Source organism: Capra hircus, chromosome 19, assembly GCF_001704415.2.
Source record: "Capra hircus breed San Clemente chromosome 19, ASM170441v1, whole genome shotgun sequence".
Classification (NCBI taxonomy): Eukaryota; Metazoa; Chordata; class Mammalia; order Artiodactyla; family Bovidae; genus Capra; species Capra hircus.
In genome coordinates, this window is record NC_030826.1 from 33,589,222 (window position 1) to 33,612,479 (window position 23,258).

At 51.9% G+C, this 23,258-nt stretch overlaps 1 protein-coding gene and 1 long non-coding RNA gene across 6 annotated transcripts in view; one reads left to right on the forward strand and one right to left on the reverse strand.

The window, feature by feature from the left end:
* Positions 1,560–16,995, reverse strand: ALDH3A2 (aldehyde dehydrogenase 3 family member A2). 5 transcript variants are annotated; one of them, XM_018064736.1, is made up of 12 exons: positions 16,240–16,316; positions 15,952–16,112; positions 13,799–14,030; positions 12,998–13,083; positions 11,712–11,920; positions 10,635–10,752; positions 8,866–9,007; positions 8,187–8,353; positions 6,734–6,833; positions 5,515–5,750; positions 4,804–4,909; positions 1,560–3,086 (listed from the first exon to the last, which is right to left on the reverse strand). In XM_018064736.1, the coding sequence occupies exons 2-11, from the start codon at positions 16,102–16,104 to the stop codon at positions 4,838–4,840; spliced, it is 1,515 nt and encodes a 504-aa protein (XP_017920225.1). In that variant the 5' UTR covers positions 16,105–16,112; positions 16,240–16,316; the 3' UTR covers positions 1,560–3,086; positions 4,804–4,837. The 5 variants fall into 5 exon arrangements, with proteins under 5 accessions (XP_017920225.1, XP_017920228.1, XP_017920226.1 ...); XM_018064737.1 differs by lacking the exons at positions 1,560–3,086; positions 16,240–16,316 and adding exons at positions 3,472–4,675; positions 16,883–16,995; XM_018064738.1 differs by lacking the exons at positions 1,560–3,086; positions 16,240–16,316 and adding exons at positions 3,472–4,675; positions 16,869–16,906.
* The window catches only part of LOC102189342, a 28,434-nt gene continuing 21,278 nt past the window's right edge, over positions 16,103–23,258 (forward strand). The window contains exons 1-2 of the long non-coding RNA XR_001919650.1: positions 16,103–16,575; positions 16,987–17,079. This is a non-coding gene — a long non-coding RNA (uncharacterized LOC102189342). The remainder of the gene's footprint in view (positions 16,576–16,986; positions 17,080–23,258) is intronic.

Sequence of the window (23,258 nt, forward strand, 5' to 3'; positions counted from 1 at the left end):
GGACTGCTCTTGATCAGTGCTCAGCCGACCAGAAGATGAGATTCCTGGGGCTGGACCCGTTATTCAATAAACGGCTTCAGGTTGGAGATTTCAGATCAAAACAAAATAGAAAACGCCACTGTCACATTGAAAAGTAGGCAGAGTCTGCCGCCTAGGTCTGTTCACAAAGCCTTTGTGAAGCTCTGGAAGGGGGGGCGCAGTGGGCCCTGCGCACATCGTCCACCTTGCTGAGACCCGTCTGCTTCCTGCTCTGGAGCCTCCTGCAGGTCCAGGAAGCTGGTCACCTTTCCCCCAGTCCTCTCAGGGCATCAGCATTTTCACTTGAGAAATGCCTTTCTTGTAGTAGCGTCAGGATATAACCAAGGGCAGTCAGTAAAGTCTGCTTACAATGCAGGAGGCCTGGGTTCGATCCCTGAGGTGGAAAGATCCCCCGGAGAAGGAAATGGCAACCCACTCCAGTGTTCTTCTCTGGAGCATTCCATGGACACAGGAGACTGGTGGGTTACAGTCCCTGGGGTCGCAGAGAGTCGGACACGGCTAACACTTCGACAGACAGTGAGGCCTAGGTCGCTGGGCCAGGGAGGCTCAGGACAGAATTGGGGGCTAACCCAGTCCCAGGGTGCTTTGAGGCCTGGGACTGGGGACATGTTCGGGCTCCAGGCTGCACATGGGGCTCTGGGGGCTCAGCCTGGCCTTCATCAGTCCCTTTAATGGGGGTTGTTAAATCCACAGACACAGTGGATGCACTAATCAAGGTCACTAGGGAAAAAGGATGCAGAGTGCAAACGTTTGACTCCATAGAAAGGTAGGAGCCAGTGACCTGAAGACTCAGTGAGCTTCTGCACCCAGACAGAATGAACAGGTATGGAACAGAAAGGCCGTGCCGTGTGTCCTAGGGTTGCGTAAGTGAAAGGAAGGTGTTAAGTGCTAAGTGTCTGACTCTGCAATCCCATGGACCAGAGCCCGCCAGGCTCCTCTGTCCATGGGATTTTCCAGGCAAGAATCCTGGAGTGGGTTGCCATACCCTCCTCTAGGGGATCTTCCCAACCCAGGGATCAAACTGGAGTCTCCTGCATTGCAGGCAGATTTCTTTACCACCTGAGCCATCAGACTGCAAGGCACTGAGGAGAGAGGACTGCAAGCGCAAGTCTGGGAAACAGCGCATCTGCACGAGCCCCTGCTAGGCGGAACCGACGCAGAGCCAGTTTCTGTGCAGAGGCTTAGGGGACTGGGGTCTCCTGAATGTGCTTACAGAAATGTTACACTTGTTTTAGGTCAGCAATGGGTAAAGAATAGTTAGAAAGAAACCTATTTACTATACATAGGTGGTTTTTAAAAACAACACACAAGTGGCAAAGTAAAACTTGAGAAATCTAGGCTGAGAAATTGAGAAAGAATTTAAGTGGATCAACACTACCTTTGATAAAGGCAAAAAGTGGATTTCTAGTTGGAGAAAATTTATGTTTAAACAATTGTCTTCAGGGCCTATCTGAAAACTAACATTATTAAAATTCATGCCAATTTCATCAAATATAATGTGTCTACTTTGAAGCAGAATATGCCAGTAGACAAGCAAATAATTTTAATTAGAAAGTAAAATGCACAATATACCAAATGAAAACTCCATTGTCTGAGATATTTTATGGCTGATTATTCTGATAAAGCCCCAGTGTAAGCAGGTATGTCCTAAGCCAGCCTAGTGATTGGTTGTTGATCCCTGTGTTCTGTAATGAAGGCGTAACGCTCTGCAGTCAGCCAAAGCAGGTTCATTCAATGGTGGATCACGTGCTGTGAGGTGAGGTACATTCTCTCATTGAGTGTAGGGGCAGGGAGGACCCCCAGGGCTCTTCTTGAGACTGTTTGGCTGAAGTGCTGGGTCTGGTCCCAACTGTGCTTGGGAGGTCCCCTTCAGTGGGCTGGCTGCTGTCCTGGTCATGGAGAGCCCTCTTCCAGATGCCCCTCACCAGCCCCTGGGGCTCAGGCTGTAAGTTGTGAACGCCCAAGACCTCTTGTCCAGGACAGAAACTGCTCCCCACGTTACGTTCTGGACAGAATCCGTTCAGCAATGCCCCTCTCAGGTTTCCAAAAGTGAAAGTCGATCAGTTGTGTCCGACTCTTTGTGACCCCATGGACTACAGAGACCATGGAATTCTCCAGGCCAGAATACTGGAGTGGGTAGCCATTCCCTTCTCCAGGGGATCTTCCCAACCCAGGTCTCCCACATTGCAGGCGGATTCTTTACCAGCTGAGCCACAAGGGAGGCCAAGGGGATGCTTACTCGCCTTGTGGTACAGAAGCAGGAAACGAAGATTTGTCCCTCAAGAGCCACTGACTTGCCATGTGCAGCCTCTGATCAAGGGTGGGTATCGTCTTAGTACCATGACGATAGCAGTGAAACAGGCCAGTGACTTTGTAAGACGCACAAAGTCTACGAATGACAGATGATTCTTGCACCAAACTGGCAGTTGCCTTCCAGGAGCCCGAGGATTTACCATGTGTGGACATCACAACGGACCGTCACAAGCCGAGCTCAGGACAGGACAGAGAGTGGTGAGAAAGGAGGGCTGCCTCCTGGAGCTGTCTTCTGGTCCCAGGATCAGGGACAGGGCCCCCCCCCAACCCAGTTCTAGTGCCCTGAACCCTGAGGACTCTGGGAGATCTCGCCTCACCTCTCTAGACTGAGACCTGGAAACATGTGCAGGGCAGTCTCTGGAAGGCTTCAGGGAGTGCTGCCTGAAGGTGGGGGTGGGGGTGGCAAGCCCCATGTCCCTGGTAAAGAGTCACTGAGCAGGTCTGGGAATGTGGGCTCACCCAGTGCGCTCCCTGTCCCTGCCCAGAGCTCTAGGGATGCAAGTTCTCCAAGTGAGCGTGCTCAGTCCTAGGGGGCCGGGGTGGGGAGGTAAGTGGGGGACTTTGGCTGAAGCAGTGAGTTTTATTAATGGTGAATGGCGAGGATGGTGCGTTTGCATATCTTCTTAAAAAGTTCTGGTACAATTTAAAAATGATTGGTTGGTTAGCCACTGAGCAGAATAATAATTCAGCAGAGACGATGAGGAGGTGGCTAGGGTCCATCAGTAGTATCCGCCCTGTGGTGGGGAGAAGGGATCCAGGTTACAGCCAGTTTATGACCCCTCAGCCCTGCAACATGGGCCCAGGGTCAGAACCCTGACCAGCACCTCCCATCCTGGAAGTCTCTCCTCCAGTGACAGCAGGGCCCACAGGTGCCTAAGGACGAGAGGTCATGCTCTCCCTCCCAAACGACAACAGGATGGTGGTATTGGAGGCAGTACTCTGTCCGACATGGAGGAGACACGACATGGAGGAGACACAACAACGAGCAAAGACATAAGTTGTAAGAAGGAAGTGGACTGTCCACGTGAACTCTGAAAACTGGTGAGCAATTCTGCTTCTCAAATTCCAGAGAGTAATTAATTTCATCAACACCCACTGAGGCTTAAAGAAGCACAGCCACAGAGTTCAAACGATGTATTTAATCCTCAAGATCCTGATGACATCAGTTGATTTTAACCTTTTATTTGCCTCAGCTTTTAAAAACCCCAGCAATGCTTTCCGTAGCTTAGGCTAACCTTTACTGGAACCCTATGTAAAAAGGATGTGGAAAATGCCCCCACCCTGAGATTCTAATGTGCTCCCCTTAGACTAATAACTGTGGCTTTCAGTTTCCCATTTTAAAATGCTCCAAATGCATTCTAATCCTAGTAAACTGAATTATTAGAATCAATCAGAGCTACGAAGTGCAAAAAAGCAATTTCAGAAAAATGTTTGCAGTGATCACCAACAAATATTCCTCAAGAAAATGGCCAATTTAGGCACAGAATCCTTTGCTGAAAATAAGATGATTTTATAAAAGGAGGGTATAAGCGTAGAGAAGCAGCAAAGAGAGAAGAGCCCCCAAATCTTTACCCAGTCTCACACAGGATCCAAAACAATTGGAACACCTCGGTTCCCAGTGAGGACAGCAAGAGGCGGGGCTGCCCGTACCCTGCGGGCTCAGAAGAGGCCTCACCCAAAGCCATAATTAAATCAATCTCCAGGCCCAGCTAAATAGACATTTTTACAACATTGCTGCATCTCTAGAGCCTACCAGACAAAGGCTTGCCTGCCAAACCCTTTTGGGAACTTTGTGCGGCACTGCCCACCCATCTGGCAGGGGGCACTGCTCCCTAAGAGGGGGCATGCCTGTAGGGATCAGTTTGCCTGCACCTCCGGATTCTCCACCAGGCTGAGCGACTCCATCGCAGCCAAGGAGGTACTGGTCAGGCTGGGGACCCACGACTTGGGAGAGGACAGGCAGACAGGGACCGGAGACCAAACAGGGCCACCGGCCTCAGCAAGGGGCAGAAGAGCAGCACGGCGGCCCACAGCAAGCTCTCATTCACCAGGTCTGCCACATAAGTGCTGAAGTTAAACTTAAAGAAAGACAACTCAAAAACGAAACAAAAAGTGACTCTGAGCTTTTTACGAGATGCTGCTCAGACTCTGAAGCTAGGTCTGAGTGGCTCCACGGGCACATCCTTGGGGCAGCTGAGCGCACATGGCTGTGGCTTTCTGGGAGTGATGGTTGCTTTGTCCTGACCCTCTAGAGTCCGGCCCTGGACTGAACCGTGGCTGTCAGGTTTAACACTCTGCTGCTCCAGGCTAAAGTCCAAAGTGCCTGGAGACAAATAAATTGCACATTCTTTTTCTGGTAACACATGAGCCTCTGAGTGTAGAAAAACACGTGATCGGAAGAGCATACACCCCACGCTCGCCCGAGTTACAGAAAGGAAGAGACGGCCCTACCTCCTCTCAACACAGAGTGGGTTCTGAGACTGGCTCACGGGATGGCACGTCTGTGAATTGCCAGAAAAAGCAACAGGGCCTTTGTCCTCAGCACAGCCTGGTACCTCTGAGGAAACCCAAATGAATTCAGATGCGGCTGGTGTCTCCAGCTCTACCAACACCCTCTCAACACTTAAACCAAACACAGACACGAACGCAGCTGTTCCCGTTAAATCTGGCTTTGCCCTGGGAAGCTGCCTGGCACTGGCTCTCCTAGCACGTCCACGTCTGCGATGACCAATCACCAGAGACACGCTGCGGTCAGCCTCACGGCCAAGCTGCCTCCACCAGCAGCCTGTCACCAGAGGACTGTCCTCCACCTCCACGCGCCAGGTCCATGCACATCCAGGAACCAGCTGGCCCCAAGGCACCAACAGTGAGAGGATCAAGGGTTAGGCAGCTCAGCTTCTGCAAGCGAGCTCTCCAGGGCTTTAACCTCAGACCAGAGGCAGCGCATGGCTCCTGTGAGGACAGGCTTGTGGACTGGACAGTCTCTGCTGCTGGAGCCCAGAAGCAGCCAGAGATGCTCAGAGAATCAGGGGCTGCCTGCAAGCCATAGCTCCCTAGCCCTTAGTTTTAGGCTGAATGTTAACAGGATGAGACAGCACTGATTTAATAAGATCGGAGGCGCTCCCAAGACAGAGCCTCCCCAGGCAGCCATTGGGGACCCACCTTGATAAGCACGGCGGCCAGGATGCCCAGGAGAGTGAGCAGCAGGAGGCCGAGTTTCCCTTTGTTGAACCGCTTCAACAAGAAAAATTTCGCCCAGTTCACCTTCGACTGGCTGTTGGGAGGGTACCGGAGTTGGTTCGCGCCTTCCCGCTTGAGAGTTTTTAATAAACAGGGACGTTGATGGGAAAAAGTATCGAAACTGTGTTTTCCGTGATACGCTCCCATCCCGCTGGACCCTGAAGTCAAGGGCAGATGAGACAAGCCGCTGTAGGTAATGGAGCTCCTCCTGCGCACAGGCAGGACCCCTGCCCACCAGCCTGGCAGGAAGGGGGCCTTGTTCCAGGAGGTCCTGGGCCCCCTGCCCATCGGCATGGGGGGAGCGCCTTGCTCCAGGTCCTCCCAGTGGCCCCTGCACAGTGGACCCGGCCCAGGACATGCTCAGGGTGCTCCTGGGACAGGCTCACTCTACCACAACCCTGGTTCCAAGAGGGAACAGGGCAGGTAGGGCCTTCGTGTGGCCCTGAGGGTCTGACTCTGGGAGCCCGGGGCTGAGCTACGCTTCCTCCAGGCTCTCGGGAGGTCATGGGGTGGTGCTAACAAGCTGGTGGACACTTCTGCCCTCTCAGACCTGTGCTCCGGGCCTGTGCTCATTTGTCTGCTCTGTCACGTAAGCCAGGCAGACACGTGTGTGGCTAGGGTAACCAGGGCCCAGGGCATGATTTGGGTGAAGCTGAAGCTGCAGGGGGATTCTGTGAGATTTATCAAAAGGTGTGCCTTTTAAAGAAAAAGTCTAAATTACAAAATATTAAGTGTTTATGTCTGGGAGGTCATTGCATTTTCCCTCACAACTTTCCATAGTATTCTGTTTTTGTGCCTTTTCCCTAAAAATGCAAACGGACATCCAGGTCCTCGGCTGCTGTCTGCCCTGCCCATGGCCCCATCCCCCGCCTGTCCACGGGCCCATCCCTCGCCTGCCCATGGCCTGTCCCTCACCACCTCATTCATAAAGGATGAGACCTGATTAAAAAAAGTTCATAAAGTTCATAAAGTTCATCTGAGACCTGATTCTTGGCCCAAGACATGCCCTGCATCTGATGAAGAACCGCAAACCAGGGAAGCAGCAAACTGTAAACCATTACAGACTGGGAAGCACCCCTGAGGGTGGAGGGTGGGGACGGGCCAGAAGGAGACTCTGGGCAGCAGCTGGGAGGGGCCTCACCCACGCCTCCGAAGGGCAGAGAGCTGAGCATGAAGTGCATGATGACGTCATTGCCTGTGACACCGCCGCTGGACGTCCCGTCGATCATCCGCTTGATGAGCTGAGGGGAAGAGCAGAGGCCCCGGGTCAGCTGCGGCTGGCCCAGGACACACGTCCTCCTTGAGGTCAGACCCCATGAGCGAGCATGGTATAGGTCAGCTCTCAGCTGCACATTGAGTCCTCCGGGGAAGCAACGCAGAGGTGGTTGAACACCCGTCAAACCAGCGTTCGACCCCCGAGCCCACAGCCAGGGCCTCTCTTATTAGGGACCATTCAGGATCTATTCCAGGTCTTAAGAATTGTTACTGTTTCTTCTTTCTGGTCTACTTTACAGCCTGTGATTTACAGATATTTCATTTCTATGAGACGCAAAAAACATTCAAATGTCCTACTTTTGAAGGAGACTGCTGGTTGGCTCACCTAGGACCCAAATGGGCAGTGACGCTTGACTGGTAAACGTTGCCTCCCTGGTGCCGACCAGCCCAGTCCTCCGTACCGAAGGTCATCATTGACCACGGGACAGAGCCTGACCTGCCACCCTCCACCCACGCCACAGACCTCAGCTTCCGCTCTGTCCTCCACTGCCTGTGATCATTTCAGCTGTAGACCGTTGTGTTTTGCTAACCTGATCCTCACTGAGCCCTGCACGCTCAGTCTCCCTAGATGGTGGACAGAGATCAGCCCCTCGACAGCTTGGCCAGCTCTGGAAGTGGCCCCATGACCACCTGCACGGCTGGGCAGAGGCTCCACAGGGTACACCTGCTCTGGGGACTTCTCAGCTTGGCCTGGCTGCACATTCTCCTCCGAGTTTTCACTTTTCCTCAGAGTCTCCTGGCCTACTGGCCCACCTTGAGGCTACTGTTCCTCAGCAGCCAGTCACCTTGGAGGTGTGGATGGACAGGCTTGAGAGTGGTGGCGGGGCTGCCAGGCCTGGGGTGACAAGGTGTGGGTGGCCAGCCTGACTAGGACTGTGAAACCGCTCCAACCACAAGGTTGCATCACTGGAAAAACCCAAGTCCATGGTTTCCAAGTGGCTCCCTTGGGAGTGCCAGAGACCTGCCCCAGTCCGCTCCACAGCCCCGCCTGCATGGCCTCGGGGTCCTCGGGGTCCTCGGGCACCCAGGGTTAACAGCGGGAGAGCTGCTAACACTGGCGCCCGGAAGTCTCCCAATTAGACGGTAGGTGTTTGTGAGTCAACAGACTTGTGACAGTCACTCCGAAGATGGAGCTCTGACCCCAGGGAGTGAGGGGAAGGTCACAGTGATAACCCCAGGGCCTCATTACCTAAGAAAGAGACGGCCAGCTGTGAGAACAGCCTCCCTGGGGACTCAGGCGTAATAATCCCAGTCTGCTTTAGAGCAGAGAAGGTTCAAGAGCGCGGCTCACGACAGCACGCATGTGCTGTGAAGATTACCTTACTGTTGTGAGAAAACACATAGAAAGCTAGGGGCTTTTCGCGTTCATTTATGAACTGTATGGCTTCATCTGCATTCTTCACAGGCACTATTGGAAGAATTGGTCCAAAAATTTCTTCCTGCATCACCTTGGTGTCAGGATCCACATCAGTGAGTACTGTTGGGGCTGAAACAGAAAATCAAAGATGGAAAGGCTGCAGCTGAGCCAAAAACATCCAACTCTCACTGCACGCTGCGCTCAGGGCTCCCCCGCCCAGCCAAGTGTCACCTCATGAAATAAGCCCCAAGTGCATGCATGAACCGTGCAAATACTCCATGTCTCCAGGCGTGTGCATCAGGGATCCTTGTGCCAGCAAGGGGGTAGGCAGGCTGGAGTAAATCCTGTGTTTACCTAACCGTGTTCAGCACTGCACACCTGCGTCCTTCCCTGGACAGGCCTTCTTGGGAGCACAGACGGTCTAGTCCCTCCAAGGACCAGACCAGCACCACTTCTTAACTCAAGTGCATTCCTGCCCTGATCTCTCTGACCTTGACTACAACTGAGTGAGGTTAGAGAATGTCATAAAGTGGTAGCATCCCCTGGGCCTTGGCTCAGGCTCTGTCTGCCCTGGGCACATGGGATGACACAGGAAGAAACGACGTGGACTCTGAGGACACAGACCAGGTGGGTCCCCTTACCTATGTAGCGTGTGGCCTCATCCATCTCCCCACCAAAAGCTATCTTCTGTCCTTCCAGCAGACTCTGTATCCTCTTAAAATGACGAAGATTGACGATCCTCTCGTAGTCGGGAGATTCTTTTACATTTTCTCCATAAAATTCCTGAGTCAAACAACAGTATCTAGTCATCACCAAAGACCCACATTTTAATTTAATAATTATAAAATTCACTTATGTCCCCAGATCTGGCTTTAAACCCTCACAGAATCCCACGCCCCGCCCCCCCCCCCCCCAGCCCCCGAGGACTTCGACAGTAGTGAGGTTAAGCTCCCTGAGAGGCTGAGGGCAGGAGTTTACACACACACACGTCTCCCATTTCCCAGTTTCTGGGGTTAGCGTGGGTCCTTCCTGGGGTGGACGCAGAGTGGGTACTGCAAGTCGTACCCCGTATCGGGGCCCCACGTGCTTCCCTGTCGACTCTGGCTGCTCCGCTCCCTCGAGGAGCTGAGTGGTGGCCTGCAGAGCCTGGAGCACGGCCTGCGCAGCCCTTCGCAGAAAAGAGTCTGCCGCGCTTTGTGCTGCTTCCTCCTGGCCTGGAACCTCCACCAGCCACAAACAGTTGGGAAACAACTCAGAAGATCAAAGCACAGTCTGGGTAAACCAATCTCAATGGCTCACAGTCGGCCCCATAGGCACGCTCCATCTCCCCTGACCACTGTCCACTCCCCCCATCAACCTTGAGCTGGCTGGTAAGAGCATCCCGGGCAGCCTGTGGAAACACAGGGTCTCAGGTCCCCGCACTGGGGCCACTGGAGTGGCTGTTGGTGCCGGCTGCACCTGAGTGTCACCTGGAGACACCAGACCTCCTGCAGATGGGAGGACAGGAAACTTCTCCTAAATCACGCCTAGTGACTCTCGGGTGACAAGCAGGGCGGTGAGAGGAGAAACGCCTCCAGGAAGATAGGGACTGTCACTCCCAGGAAACCTGGCTTGTCACCACGCACCCCCAGCACAACTTCTCCAGCCGCAGTGTCTCCCTGGAGTCTGGCCAAGGCCCCTCTCATGCTGTCTTTGTCCAGGCCCGCCACAGTCCCACCACTACATCCACATCAAGACCCTCGGCCCCTTACTGCTCACACTGTCTCTCCTGATTGTCCATGAGCCACCTCTCAGGACTCAGTCAGCACCCAGGGAGTGAACCATGGTTGTTCCAGCAACTTCTTCACCCGGGAGGCCCATGACCCAGTGCCATCACTCCTTCCTCCAGTCTGAGTTCCTCCTTTCTCCTGGCTCACCTGGGGCCTTCCTTGATCCCAGCCCTAGACTGACACTTGAAACACCCTCAAAGATTGAGGGCTGCATTAAGCGTAGTTAATTCACTCACTCCTCGAAATAGCTGGCTTTGCTAAACCGCCTACACACTGAAGATCAGATGACCTTGACGGGCAGTGGCCACACGTCAGGGGTCCTCGACTGCGCTGCAGAAGCCTGACGGTCTTCTCCCCAGACCACAGAATCACAGCTGAACTGTTTGTTCTAAAGCCTGTGCTGCACCTAAGGAGTTATCATCAACAAATCAGCTGGATGGTTTCTGGTGTGCATACCACCAGCCTCACCTTGCTTTCAGCAAACGTTCTCCAAAAATGTTTTCTCATTAGCCAGGAAGTTCAGTCAGAGCTGCTACTGAAATGTTCAAGAGGGGAGGGGATGGGGAGCTGCTGCCCACAATCAGCCAACTTCACCCTGCACCCTTAGGCAGCCAGTGCAACCACAGGTGGTAAACACGCACCTTCACGGCCTCCTGCACCTTCTGCACGATCTGGTCCTGGAGGGACGGCTCACAGAGCACGTAGTCGGGGGCAATGCAGGTCTGACCGCAGTTCATGAACTTGCCCCAGGCGATGCGTCTGGGAAAAGCACCAGCAGCTGCATTCAGTCCCCGCACCTGCCACCCACGCTGTGCTGTTTACTAACAATGCTCACAAACGCACTCATGAATCTTGACTGAACAATGTTTTAATGACTCATCTCTGTAGCACTTTCAGTTGATGCAGAATATTCTAAGAAGCAGGGAAAGCTTTGTGCCTACTCATCAACAACAGTGCTTTAAATGCAGAGACGGCCCTGCCTGCAGCAGGAAAGGACAGAGTGCAGTTTCCTGACACCCCCTCCCTCCTCCAGCTCCGGCTAGGAGGACGTCTGGGAGGACGGGGTCCCCTGGCTCTGGGAAGCTGTGCCTGAGCTCTGACAGAAATCCACGCACTGGGGTCTCCTGTTCAGGCAGACAGACACCTACAGAGCCCACCCGACCCCACCCAATGCCCCCACCCCCTCTCCACCGCCTCTCTGAGGGGAGGGAGCCATGCCGCTCTAGCACTGTCAACTGTGAGTCTGAGCACTTGCTGTGAGCCAAACTGATTCAGCACAGACACCTCCAAACCTTTCACTTTCTAGTTCTCAGATGCAAGATGCTCTTAGTTAGAAGATCAGTATCGGTTATCAATAAACGAACTTAGGAGGTCAGCATAGGGAGTCTAAAGACTTTGGATTATCTACTGTACTTTCTGGATCAGCTACCAGTGGGACAGAAAGATTTCCTGCCTGATCTATTATCTTGAGAACAGAGAGACCTTGTTTTTCATTCCTAAGGACGGCCGTGTGATGTCAAGGCTTTGTATTCACAACTTCTGGCCATGGCACTAAGAGGGACTGTGTGAAAGTTCCACTCTACCGCCTGGCCCCCACCCAGGAGGACATCAACCCCCAAGACTCATCAAGGTCTCTTGGAGCCAGGAGGCACAGGGGACACGCCAGCAGGCTCTCGGCTGAGCTGGGAAAATCCAGGAAACCAGAGAGCCAGTCTCACCGGCAGGCGACATCCAAGTCACAGTCTCGGTCCACGAAGCATGGGCTCTTTCCTCCCAGTTCAAGGGTCACAGGGGTCAGATGCTTGGCAGCAGCCTGCATGACGATTTTTCCAACAGTGGTGTTTCCCGTGTAGAGAATGTGGTCAAATCGCTGCTTCAGAAGCTCCGTGGTCTCCTCAACACCACCATTGACGACGGCGTACAGATCCTGAAGGAAAGAGACAGACGCGAATATCACTGACTTCATCCTGTCGTCCAGTGTAAACACCTAACTGTCCGTAAAACCAGGAAAAGGTAGAGACCGGCCCTGGTGAGGATGGGTGGGGGAGTCCAATGGCACCTAAGAATCTCGACCTGTGGCAGAACTGGCCAGAGAGACCAGCATTTCCACCTCAGCCTCACAAGGCCACAAAGGAGAAGAGGGATCCCACCCAGGACATGCAGAGCCGGGGGCAGGGCGAAGGGAGGGTGGCAGGGACGCAGCTGCTGTGGGTGAGCACAGGACAGGCCCTGGGCGCGTCCACCTGGACGTCCTTCCTGAACTCAGCTCAGTGCAGGGCTTAGGCCACGGGGAGACCAAGGGACATCTGAGTCTGAACATGTGTGAAACCCAGTGAGGGCCCCCAAGGTCGGGCCTGCTGCTCCCTACCCCATTGCCACCAGCTCCTATGCCTGCTGGCTGGGGGCCTCATATCTGCCTCCCTGAGAGTCCCTGAGGACCCCCTCCCCACAGAGCTAAACGGCATCACAACATTCTCTGCCTTGCACCAGACCCCTGATCGTTTTTTCTACACAGCTTCTGACACTCTTCACTGCCAGGACTTTAACCCAGAGTGAGGGGCCAGCTCCGGGTCAGCAGGCCGTTTCTTTCTGTGGTTTTCAGGCCACAAACTTGTCCATTTAAGCCTGGACACACTCTCACACAACTGAACCTCGCTAGGAGCACCTGGCTCAGCTCCAGTCCCTCGTCAAACAACCCACTATGTGAATACACCTAAGATTGCGGCAGATCCAACAATGGGTCAACTCAGAACACCACACAGCAGGGGACGCTCTCTGAGCAGCAGAGGTGCTGATAAGGCCAAGGGCCTGAACAGACTGTGACCACAGCAGCTGAACAATTCCAGTTTGTCTTGGACTTCACTTCTCTTGTCAGGCCAGTTGCAGGAGGCTTAGGGAAATGGGGCATGGAGGCCCGACCACCATACAATGGCAGCGGGAAGAGCGGGTACCTGTTCCCCACGACCAACAGACAGACATGCATGCCAAGGAGGGGCACTCTTACCTGGTCCAAGTACTGAGGGAGGAGCTTAGCCAAGAGCTTGGCTGTATTCTCACTTACTTCGGAAGGCTTGATAATCACAGCATTTCCTAAACAGAGCAGAAAGCAGGACAGCACTGTCGAGTACCTGAGTGACTAACAGCCGCCCAGATGGCGCTAACGTGCGGAGCATAGGCTAAGCGTCACTCCACGTCTGTGCTCGGCCTTGTTCACCGCGGGCCCGAGTCACCCCACTGCCTCCTTCCTATAGGCTGACGCCTCCATTCTCACCCTCCAGGTCCCATCAGCCTCCCTACGTGGCCTCCAGCATTCCCACATTGCTCTCACTCCCACTCTTGGGTTTTCCTGTTTGCCCTGGGATTACTACACAAATATGAGCCTTGTCATCATGAAGCTGTTGATCTGGATCCTGGAGAACTGAGAAATTAATCCCTTCACACTTGCTGTGGGCCACGGAGCATGACTCCCACAGCCCTTATCTGAATGCAGAATCTAGTCAGACAGAATCCAACTGATTCATCCAAAGCCAGAGGTGGTGACTGAAACCACCTGGGAACATGGATGTCTGACTCTTGACCTAGTCTGTGGACTCACATGTGCCTCTCCACCCTCATGGGTTCCCTCTCCAGGGCTCCAGAAAGCAGTGGCCACACAAACCTCTGAAGCCCACTAAACAAGAATAATGCTATGACTTTTCGATATACTGCTGGCTTACACTAAGGCAAGCCAACACAGCAAATGCATTTAACTAGGCACCCTCCTTAACGTGCAACAATGGCACGAGGACACAAGCTGACCCCAGACCTGCAGCGATGGCTCCTATCAGGGGCTGGATGGTGAGGACAAAGGGGTAGTTCCAAGCTCCAATAATCAGGACGACCCCCAGGGGCTCTGGCTGGATGTAGGCCTCGTCCAGCATGGTGAGCAGGTTCCTCTGAGCTGGTTTAGCAGCAGCCCATTCCGGAAGCTTCTCCAGCACGAGATCAATTTCTCCAAGCACAGAAATGACTTCTTGACTGTATGCGTTGAATTCGCTCTGTCACAAGAGGATACAGTTAACTTTCATGGGTCTGACATACTCAGGCAAGGGAATCAATCCCCTGGTGGTCCAGTGGTTAGGACTCTGCTCTTCCACTGCAGAGGGCATGGGTTCGATCCCTGGCCCAGGAACTAAGATCCCACAAACCATACAGCAATGTACAAAGAAACCAAAGTGCTGGGCTAGGCACACCTGTCAGACGGGCTTGTTTGCTGTGTAGATTTCTCTGCGCCCTTCAAGCCCACAGTGCATGCCTGCTAAGTCACTTCAGTTGTCTCTGACTCTGCAGTCGTCCAGGTTCCTCTATCCATGGGATTCTCCAGGCAAGAACACTGGAGTGGGTTGCCATGCCCTGCTCCAGGGGAATCTTCCTGACCCAGGGATAGAACTTGCCTCTCTTATGTCAGCTGCATCGGCAGGCAGGTTCTTTACCACTAGTGCCACCTAAAGCCCATAGTATGCACTCATTAACTCCCTAATATAGTCAGTCTCTCTAAATCCTTCTTTACCGATCCAAGACATTTAAACCCAGGCTTAAATGGTCCTTAATTAATAATGGTGTGCCCTAATCTCACTTCACAAGCCACAGTAATTATGCTTTCATCCATATCTTAATATTTCACCCATAATACACTGCCTTATACCAGTCTTCCCTGGTGGCTCAGATGGTAAAGCATCTGCCTGCAATGCAGGAGACCCAGGTTTGATCCCTGGGTTGAGAAGATCTCCTGGAGAAGGAAATGGCAACCCACTCCAGTACTCTGGCCTGGAGAATCCCTCGGATGGAGGAGCCTGGTAGTCTACCGTCCATGGGGTCGCAAAGAGTCAGACATGACTGAGCGAATTCACTTCACTTCACTTACAACTGTAGTTTCACTTTGGGCATGTTTTGTTTCTGGACCAAATTTAACACCCTCAAGGGCAAGGAATTTACTGTACTTCTTTCATTTTTTTTTTAAAGTCATGTCTGACTCTTTGCGACCCCATGGACTATATCGTCCATAGAATTCTCTAGGCCAGAATACTGGAGTGGCTAGCCTTTCCCTTCTCCAGGGGATCTTCCCAACCCAGGAATCGAACACGGGTCTCCCACACTGCAGGTGGATTCTTTACCAGCTGAGCCACAAAGGAAGCCCTGTACTTCTTTCATAACCCTTAAGATACACACTCAGAAATGCTGATAGAGGGAACGATTCAGACATCTTGCTTCAGACAACTTAAATCCACCTTCTGTGACACAGTGCTTCTCCACCGTAAGTAAATGTTATAGTTCTGTTGTTACTACCGGTGGTGGTGGTGGTGTTCAGTCACTAAGTCATTTCCGACTCTGGTGACCCCACGGTCCATGGGATTTCCCAGGTAAGAATCCTGGAGTGGGTTGCCATTTCCTTCTCCAGGGGACCTTCCCAACTCAGGGATCAGATCTTGATCTTCTGCACTGCAGGTGGATTCCTTACCACTGAGCCACCAGGGAAGCCCACACTTCTTATGTTTCTACTCCTCAAAATAATCTTTAGGGGTAAGTGAGGGATGGAGCCTCGCAAAGCCAGAGAAAAAAGAATAGTAACAACAGTATTATAGAACACAGGGGACTGTATTTAAACCCTAAACGCTCGCCCAAAACCTTGCTACTGAAAGCAGGGTTCCAGAAAAAGGCAGCGTTGTATCATCCGGGAGCTTGTTACAAACTCGGGCTCTCAGAGTGCCCCCAAACCTCACCCGACCCACGGAAGCATCGTCTGCCTTTAACAGGTCCCGGGTAACTCGCGGGTGCACAGATCTGAAACCTATAGTCGTGGTGGAAAATCCGAGCGCAACCAGCAGCCACAAAGTTGAAAGACAGTAATCCGGCCCGCAAATTGCTCGAATGACCCAATCCCGGGAGAGGGGGTAAGGGTGGGGTCAGGTCCGGGCGCACCTTGCTCAGGTCCGCACCGATGGCCGCCAGGATGTCTTTTTCGCGCTCCTGCACCATCGCGCGCAGGGCCTCGAGCTGCCGCCGCCGGAACGTCAAGGGGCGAGAGCGGCCGGAGCCGAAAGCCGCGCGAACCCGCTGGACCTCGCGCTCCATGGCCGGTCCTGCGGGGAGAGGGGAGATCCGGCGCCGTAGGCGGCGGGCGGGCAGAACGCGGGGCCGCGGGGCGGGGCCGCCTCATCCCAGCCCTCCACCCGGTCCCGGGCCCAAGGCTCCCGGCCCCCGCCGCACCTCAGTGCCCGACGCGCCGACTCAGCCGACGCCAACTGCCCGGCCGACGCCCAGCCAGCTGTGCTCAGCCCCGAGTCACGCGCGGATTGGTCGGCGCGGCCCACGTGACCCCCGCAGGCCGGACACTGTGCGGGCCCCGCCCCCAGCCTTCGGCGGGCGAGCCGGGGAGGACGACGCGTGGGAGCTGGGGCTGGAGGGGACCTCGGCTGCGCCTGCGCCTGGGGCGCGCGGTTCAGACCTCGCAGACCTGGCCCCGCGCCAAGCGGCTCCGGAGGCGGCGCTTGGCCGCCCGCACCGCTTCTTCCGGGCACCGAGTCTCTTGGACTCGTCATGCATGTCAGTACCCTGCGGCATCTCTTCTTCCCTTACCTGCCACTCTCCGCCGCTTCCACCCTCCGTTTGCTGTCCCCTCCCTCCCCCACCCCAGGTCTCTGTCCCCCTTCCCCACCCCAGGTCCCTGTCCCTCTCCCCCTTCTCCACCCCGAGTCCCTGTCTCCCTCCCCCACCCCCATCCTGAGTCTCTGTCCCCCTTCGCCTCCCCAAGCCCCTGACCCCTTTCCCCTAGAGGGCCCGGGCTCCGGCTCCCCCTGCACCCACGGTGACAGAGCCCGCTGCCGGTGGGTGCTCACCTCACTCTCCTCACCTGTGCTGGTTGGAGGAACCTTCTGGCTTCTTCCTGACTTCACTGAGACTTTAATCTGCTTGTCACGTGATTGCTTATCATTTCCCTGTGCTTTGACTCCTCAGGGAGAGAACCTGTTATCCGGAAGTGAAGGACTCTGCCTCAGGATGGGGAAGTCTACCCCTTTCCCGGGATGCGTCGCTGATGCTTCCCCAGAGGTGCGCTTCCCTCCCGGCCCCGGGGTCTCCCATGAAACCTTCAAGGGTCCTGTCGCGTCTCCTGTTTGATGTGTGCTCTTCTGACAATATACAAAACTGTTCGGAAAACCGAGCTTCTGCACAGCGCTTTCCTCCATGTGGGTATTGCCCACCTGGGCTACAGCCCTCGGGTTTGGCCAGGAAAAGAAAACAACTCTCTTCTAGTTTTATGAGCAAACTCCTTGGAAAAGACCTCGATGCTGGGAAAGATTGAGGGCAGGAGGAGAAGGGGACAACAGACAATGAGATGGTTGAATGGCATCACCGTCTCAATGGACATGAGTCTGAGCAAACTCCTGGGGATAGTGAAGGACAGAGAAGCCTGATGTGCTGCAGTCCATGGGGTCGCAAAGAGTCAGACATGGCTTAGCAACTGAGTGACAACAACGCAGTCTTGTGAGAGAGGTTGTTTACTGATCACTTGCCTCCACACTCAGCTGCAGCTGATCACTGCCATCTCCTGGAGGCCGGCTTCGCTTGCTTGCCTGTTTGTGTTCTGCTTGCGTTTGGCTTTGCTTGTTTGTGTTCTGGTTTTCCTTTCTTTCCCTCACAGAGTCCTTTGGGTCTTTCTTTGCCCGATCTCTTCTTCCAGGCCTCCTGAAGTTCTGGTGCCTGAGGACTCAGTCCCCGGGCCTCTTCTCTTTCCTCAGTCACGACCTCATCTAATCTCCTGGACAGTGCTGGAGAAGGTTTTCAATTCCATCTGGTCCCACCCTTTTCTTTGAACTCCAATAGGCATGTTCAGCTGCATCCCTTTCATACTGGCGTTCATAATAGGCAGGTTAAAGGTGACCATGGATAGAATTGCTCATTTATTTCAATCTACCAAATACACTGCAGAGCTCCTCCAGTGTCCCCAGTCTCAGTAAAGGGTACCATCCTTCCTTTATCCTTTTTATTCAGGCCAAACTCCTTAGATTATCCTGATTCTTTGGCCTAGCTTGTTGATCCGAGCACTTCTGCCCTAGTTGAAGCCATGATAATTCTTACCTGCACCTTATGGAACCTCCCACTGGGTTCCCTGCTTCTGCTGCTGACTTTGGGAAATTGTCATTTTTTGTCCTCCAGTTGCCCTTATGTAACCTGCCCCACAGACTCCCAGCATGTCGGAACTGTACTTTGCCAGGTTCCCACGGCTGCTGGCTTCCAGTGGGTTCTGCCTCTGGAGGCATGAGCAAGAGTGAGCAGGGTGAGGAGGAAGGCAACTTTCTGCTTCTGGGTTCTGCAGTGTGGTGGTTGCCGGCCATTCCTGAGGTGGAAGTGGAGCAAGGATGGTTCTTCCCTTGGCCAAGGGGGCTATGTCTAGTAGACGCAGGGTGACAATGACAGCCTGTCCGGGTGGCACAGGTGCTGGTGCAGCCCCCCGGTTCCTTCCAGCCAGGGGTATTCTAAGCAGCTTCCCATCTGTCCTGTAGTCTTACTGTTTAGATTCCCTCCGCCTGCCATAGGTTGAGTGGTTTCTCTTTTCATATTTGAATTCTGACTTTGCTGCAGCGTTTCTCCACCCAGCTGTCAGTCATCAACACCCCTGATCCTGTTCCCTGCTCAAAGCTTTCCATCGGCTTCCTGTGACATTTAGAGTAAAATCCAAAACCCACACTGTGTTCAGCAGCCCCGTGTGTCCTGCCTGCAGCCTCCTCTCCAGCCTTGTTCCAAGTGATCCTCCCACTGAGTGGAGTGCTTGCCTCGTTGCTCGCAGAACGGGAAGCACATCCCCACTCAGGGGCTTTGCTCCTGGCTCTATCCTCGGCCTGGAGTGCTCAGCTTACCTAACTCCATCTTTGGTTAAACGTAACATCCTTAAAGAAAACTTCTTTAAAAAAAAAAAAAAGCTGTAGTCTCCAGTGTCTAAGCCAACTCCATCCCTGAGGGTTGCCTGTGCCTGGCAGGCTTACAGTCTCAGGTCAGTAAAGGATCCTCCTGCTGTCCCAGGGCACGGCATTCCCAGGAGACTGTCCTAAAGGAGACAGAGGAAAGCCAAGAAGCATTTAAAATGCTAAATCTGTTTTCTTAATTTTATTTTTGGAGTATAATCGCTTTAGAATGTTGTGTTAGTTTCTGCTGTACAACAAAGTGAGTCAGCCATGTATATACACAGTGAAAATCCTCAGTGGATTTTTTTCTGTCAGCAAAGACAGTCAGTTCAGTTCAGTCACTCAGTCGTGTCTTACTCTTTGTGACCCCATGGACTACAGCACGCCAGGCTTCCCTGTCCTTCAGCATTTCCTGGAGCTTACTCAGATTCATGTCCTTTGAGTCAGTGATGCCACCCAAGCGTCTCATCCTCTGTCATCCCCTTCTCCTCCTGCCTTCAATCTTTCCTAGCATCAGGGTCTTTTGCAAAGAATCAGTTCTTTGCATCATGTGGCCAAAGGATAGGAGCTTCAGCATCAGTCCTTCCAATGAATATTCAGGACTGATTTCCTCTAGGATTGACTGATTGGATCTCCTTGCAATCTAAGGGACTCTCAAGAGTCTTCTTCAACACCACAGTTCACAAGCATCAATCCTTTGGTGCTCAGCTTTCTTTATAGTCTAACTCTCACATCCATACGTGACTACTGTAAAAAAAAACCATAGCTTTGACTAGACAGACCTTTGTTGGCAAAGTAATGTTTCTGCTTTTTAATATGCTGTCTAGGTTGGTCAAAGCTTTTCTTCTAAGCAGCAGGCGTCTTTTAATTTCATGGCTACAGTCACCATCTGCAGTGATTTTGGAGCCCAAGAAAATAAAGTCTGTCCCTGTTTCCATTGTTTTCCCATCTATTTGCCATGAAGTGATGGGACCAGGTGCCATGATCTTTGTTATTTTTTGAATGTTGAGTTTTAAGCTAGGTTTTTCACTCTTCTCTTTCACTTTCATCAGGAGGCTGTTTAGTTCCTCTTCACTTTTTGCCATAAGGGTGGTGGTGTCATCTGCATATCTAAGGTTGTTATTTCTCCCAGCAGTCTTGATTCCAGCTTGTCCTTCATCCAGCCTGGCATTTCGCATGATGCACTCTGCATACAAGTTAAATAAAGTTGACAATATACGGCCTTGACAGGAGAAGGCAATGGCACCCCACTCCAGTACTCTTGCCTGGAGAATCCCATGGATGGAAGAGCCTGGTGGGCTGCAGTCCATGGGGTCACTAAGAGTCGGACACGGCTGAGCGACTTCACTTTCACTTTTCACTTTCATGCATCGGAGAAGGAAATGGCAACCCACTCCAGTGTTCTTGCCTGGAGAATCCCAGGGACGAGGGAGCCGGGTGGGCTGCCGTCTGTGGGGTCGCACAGAGCCGGACACAACTGAGGCGACTTAGCAGCAGCAGCAGCAGCCTTGACATACTCCTTTTGCAGTTGGGAACCAGTCTGTGTTTCCATGTCCAGTTCTAACTGTTGCTTCTTGATCTGCATACAGATTTCTTAGGAGACAGGTAAGGTGGCCTAGTATTCCCATCTCTTGAAGAATTTTCCACAGTTTGTTGTGATCCACGCAGTTAAAGGCTTTGGCGTAGTAAGTAGATGTTTTCCTGGAACTCTTGCCTTTTCTACTATCCAACGGATGTTGGAATTTGATCTCTGGTCCTTCTGCTTTTTCTAAATCCAGCTTGAACATCTGCAGGTTCTCAGTTCACGTATTGCTGAAGCCTCACTTGGAAAATTTTGAGCATTACTTTGCTAGCGTTTGAGATGAGTGGAATTGTGCGGTAGTTTGATCGTTCTTTGGTGTTGCCAGCAAAGACAAGTGCTAACATAGGCCTTTAGTGACAGCACAGCGATGTCAGACAAACTTTCCAAGTGTGGGCAGAACCTGATTCTAGAACTGTGGCAATGTTTACATTGGCTCAGAGTTCACCACAGATCACCCTTTTTGATCTGACGTGGGTAGGCATTTTAAACTTTGAGCCAATATAAATGTTACATAAGGGACTAAACTGGCCTATGAGTCTCACCACAGTTTTTTAAACATAAACAATGAGCAGAATACCAACGTGAAAATAGAACAGGAACCAGTGTCAGCTAAGGTTGGTTAACCCCTGAGTAGCCAAGGGCTGCTTCTCCTGCTGAGGGTTTGACCTTAGGATCTTAAGAAGAATCTGTTGTGATTCTAATATTAGGCAACATCACTGAGGTTTGACTCCTTGCCCACTCTTGAGCATTTTTTTTTTAATTAACTAAGGGGTCTGTTGCCCCTGTCCCTTTAGGAGAGCCCTCTCTGCCAGCTCCTGAGAGGTCTTGCATATTGCCTTATGTATTTTCTTGTATTAAGGATTACATTTTATTGGATATGACATAAATACAAGAGTTCATGAATGATAAACGTATACAGTGAATTATGACAAATTTAACCCGCCTATTTAACTGCCACCTGGAATGTTACCAGCACCCCTTTATGTCCATATCTGGTCACTGGTACAGAATTTCCAGGTGAAAGCAAATACGCGTGTAACTGTAGTAGTCAACTTTCCAGTGTGCTCTTGCCTGTTCATAGTCCGCACACGTGTGTGTGACAGTCTGCTAGCTCCAGAGCCTCATCAGCACTTGACAGTGTCACTTAAAGGAAGTTAACTATTCTGATGGCAGTTTCTCGGTGTGACTTATTTTTTAATTTAATTGGCTGTGCCAGGTCTCAGTTGCAGCACACAGCATCTTCATCTTCACTGTGGCATGTGGAATCTTTCGTTATGGCATGTGGGGTCTAGTTCCTGGACCAGGGATAGAACCTGGGCCCCCTGCCTTGGGAGCTCAGTCTTAGCCACTGCCGGACTACAAGTGGGGGCAGCTTATAAAGGCAAAAAGCAGAAAGTTGCTTAAGCTATTTGTCACGAGTTAGGTTTGGTGCTGGCGAAAAATAAGGGTGCTGGTTAAGTAGGGGTTGGTTGGGGTTCAAATGGTTGCCTAGTTACAAGGGGGGGACCTTGAGACCTTAAGGCTGCAGCTGGCAGAGATTGCTTTGAGAACAGCTGTTGGTGTCCTTGAGCTTGATACAGTGAAGAAAATTCATGTTATCGGTAATGCAGGATTGTGTCTGAAACCACATCCACAGAGGCCATCAGCTCCACACCTGAACCATGGGTACTCCTTCTTGACTTACGAGTGATCTTAAACATGCCATCAAGACATACATCAGTGTACTCATAAAGAAGCATCTTCTAAAAAATCATGTTCAGAAAGTATCCATGGAGCCTGCTTTATTGAATGTTCCAACAAGAATGGTTGAGGATTTTCCCACATGACTCTTCTGTGCCCATGGAGATGGTCCTATGATTGTTCTCGTTAGATCTGCTCTGATGATAAATGGCATTACTTGGTTTCCTCATATAGAACAGTCTTGACTGTTATGTGCTACTTTCCTTGGGAGCTGCCAGACTCTGCTAATATTTTATGTAAGAATTCTGCAGTGACAGTTATAAGGAAGATTGGTCTGTAGCTGTATTTTGTGTGTAATCTTTCTAAGCATTGACATTAATAGCATTAATGTTACACTGATAACATTAAGAGAATTGAAATTATTTCCTTTTCGAATGCCCTGAAACAGTTTACAAGGTGTAGGTGTGATCTGTATTATAAAGGTTTGGTGGAATTCTGTGAAATGTCATGCCTGGTGCTTTGGAAGAGTTTATTGTTAGAGCTTTCACAATTTCTTTCTGAAATCAGTGTGTTTAGACTTTCTTTTTTGGGGTCAGTTTGGCAAATTATATTTTCAGAAATTTATTACATCAAGATCCTAAATGTATAGAATTGTGCACAACAGTCTGTCACACGCTTTGGGGTAAGTTGTTCTGTGTGTGTTCTGCCTATGTACCCATCCCTGCAGTCTCTGTGGATTTCCTCAGTAACAGTGAGCTGTATTTTCTGCAGAAATAGTCTGATTTGCGCACTGGCCACATGCTATAGCATGTGTTCAGGCAGCCCCTCTGGTTCTGTGTCAACCAGTCTGTTTTTACCATGTAAACAGTGTTGAACCTGTCCCCAAGGCTCTGTGAAAGTTTAATCCTGCAGCTCTTGTAGAACCTTCTGTGTCCACACAAACAAAGGGGCTTAGCTTCTTACCCTGACTTTTTGGAAATGTCATTTGACGGTTAATGAGTAACTGTCCTCAGTGTTGTGTCTGTTTTGATGAGTGGTTGATGCTGGGGCCTGTGGGCTGTTTG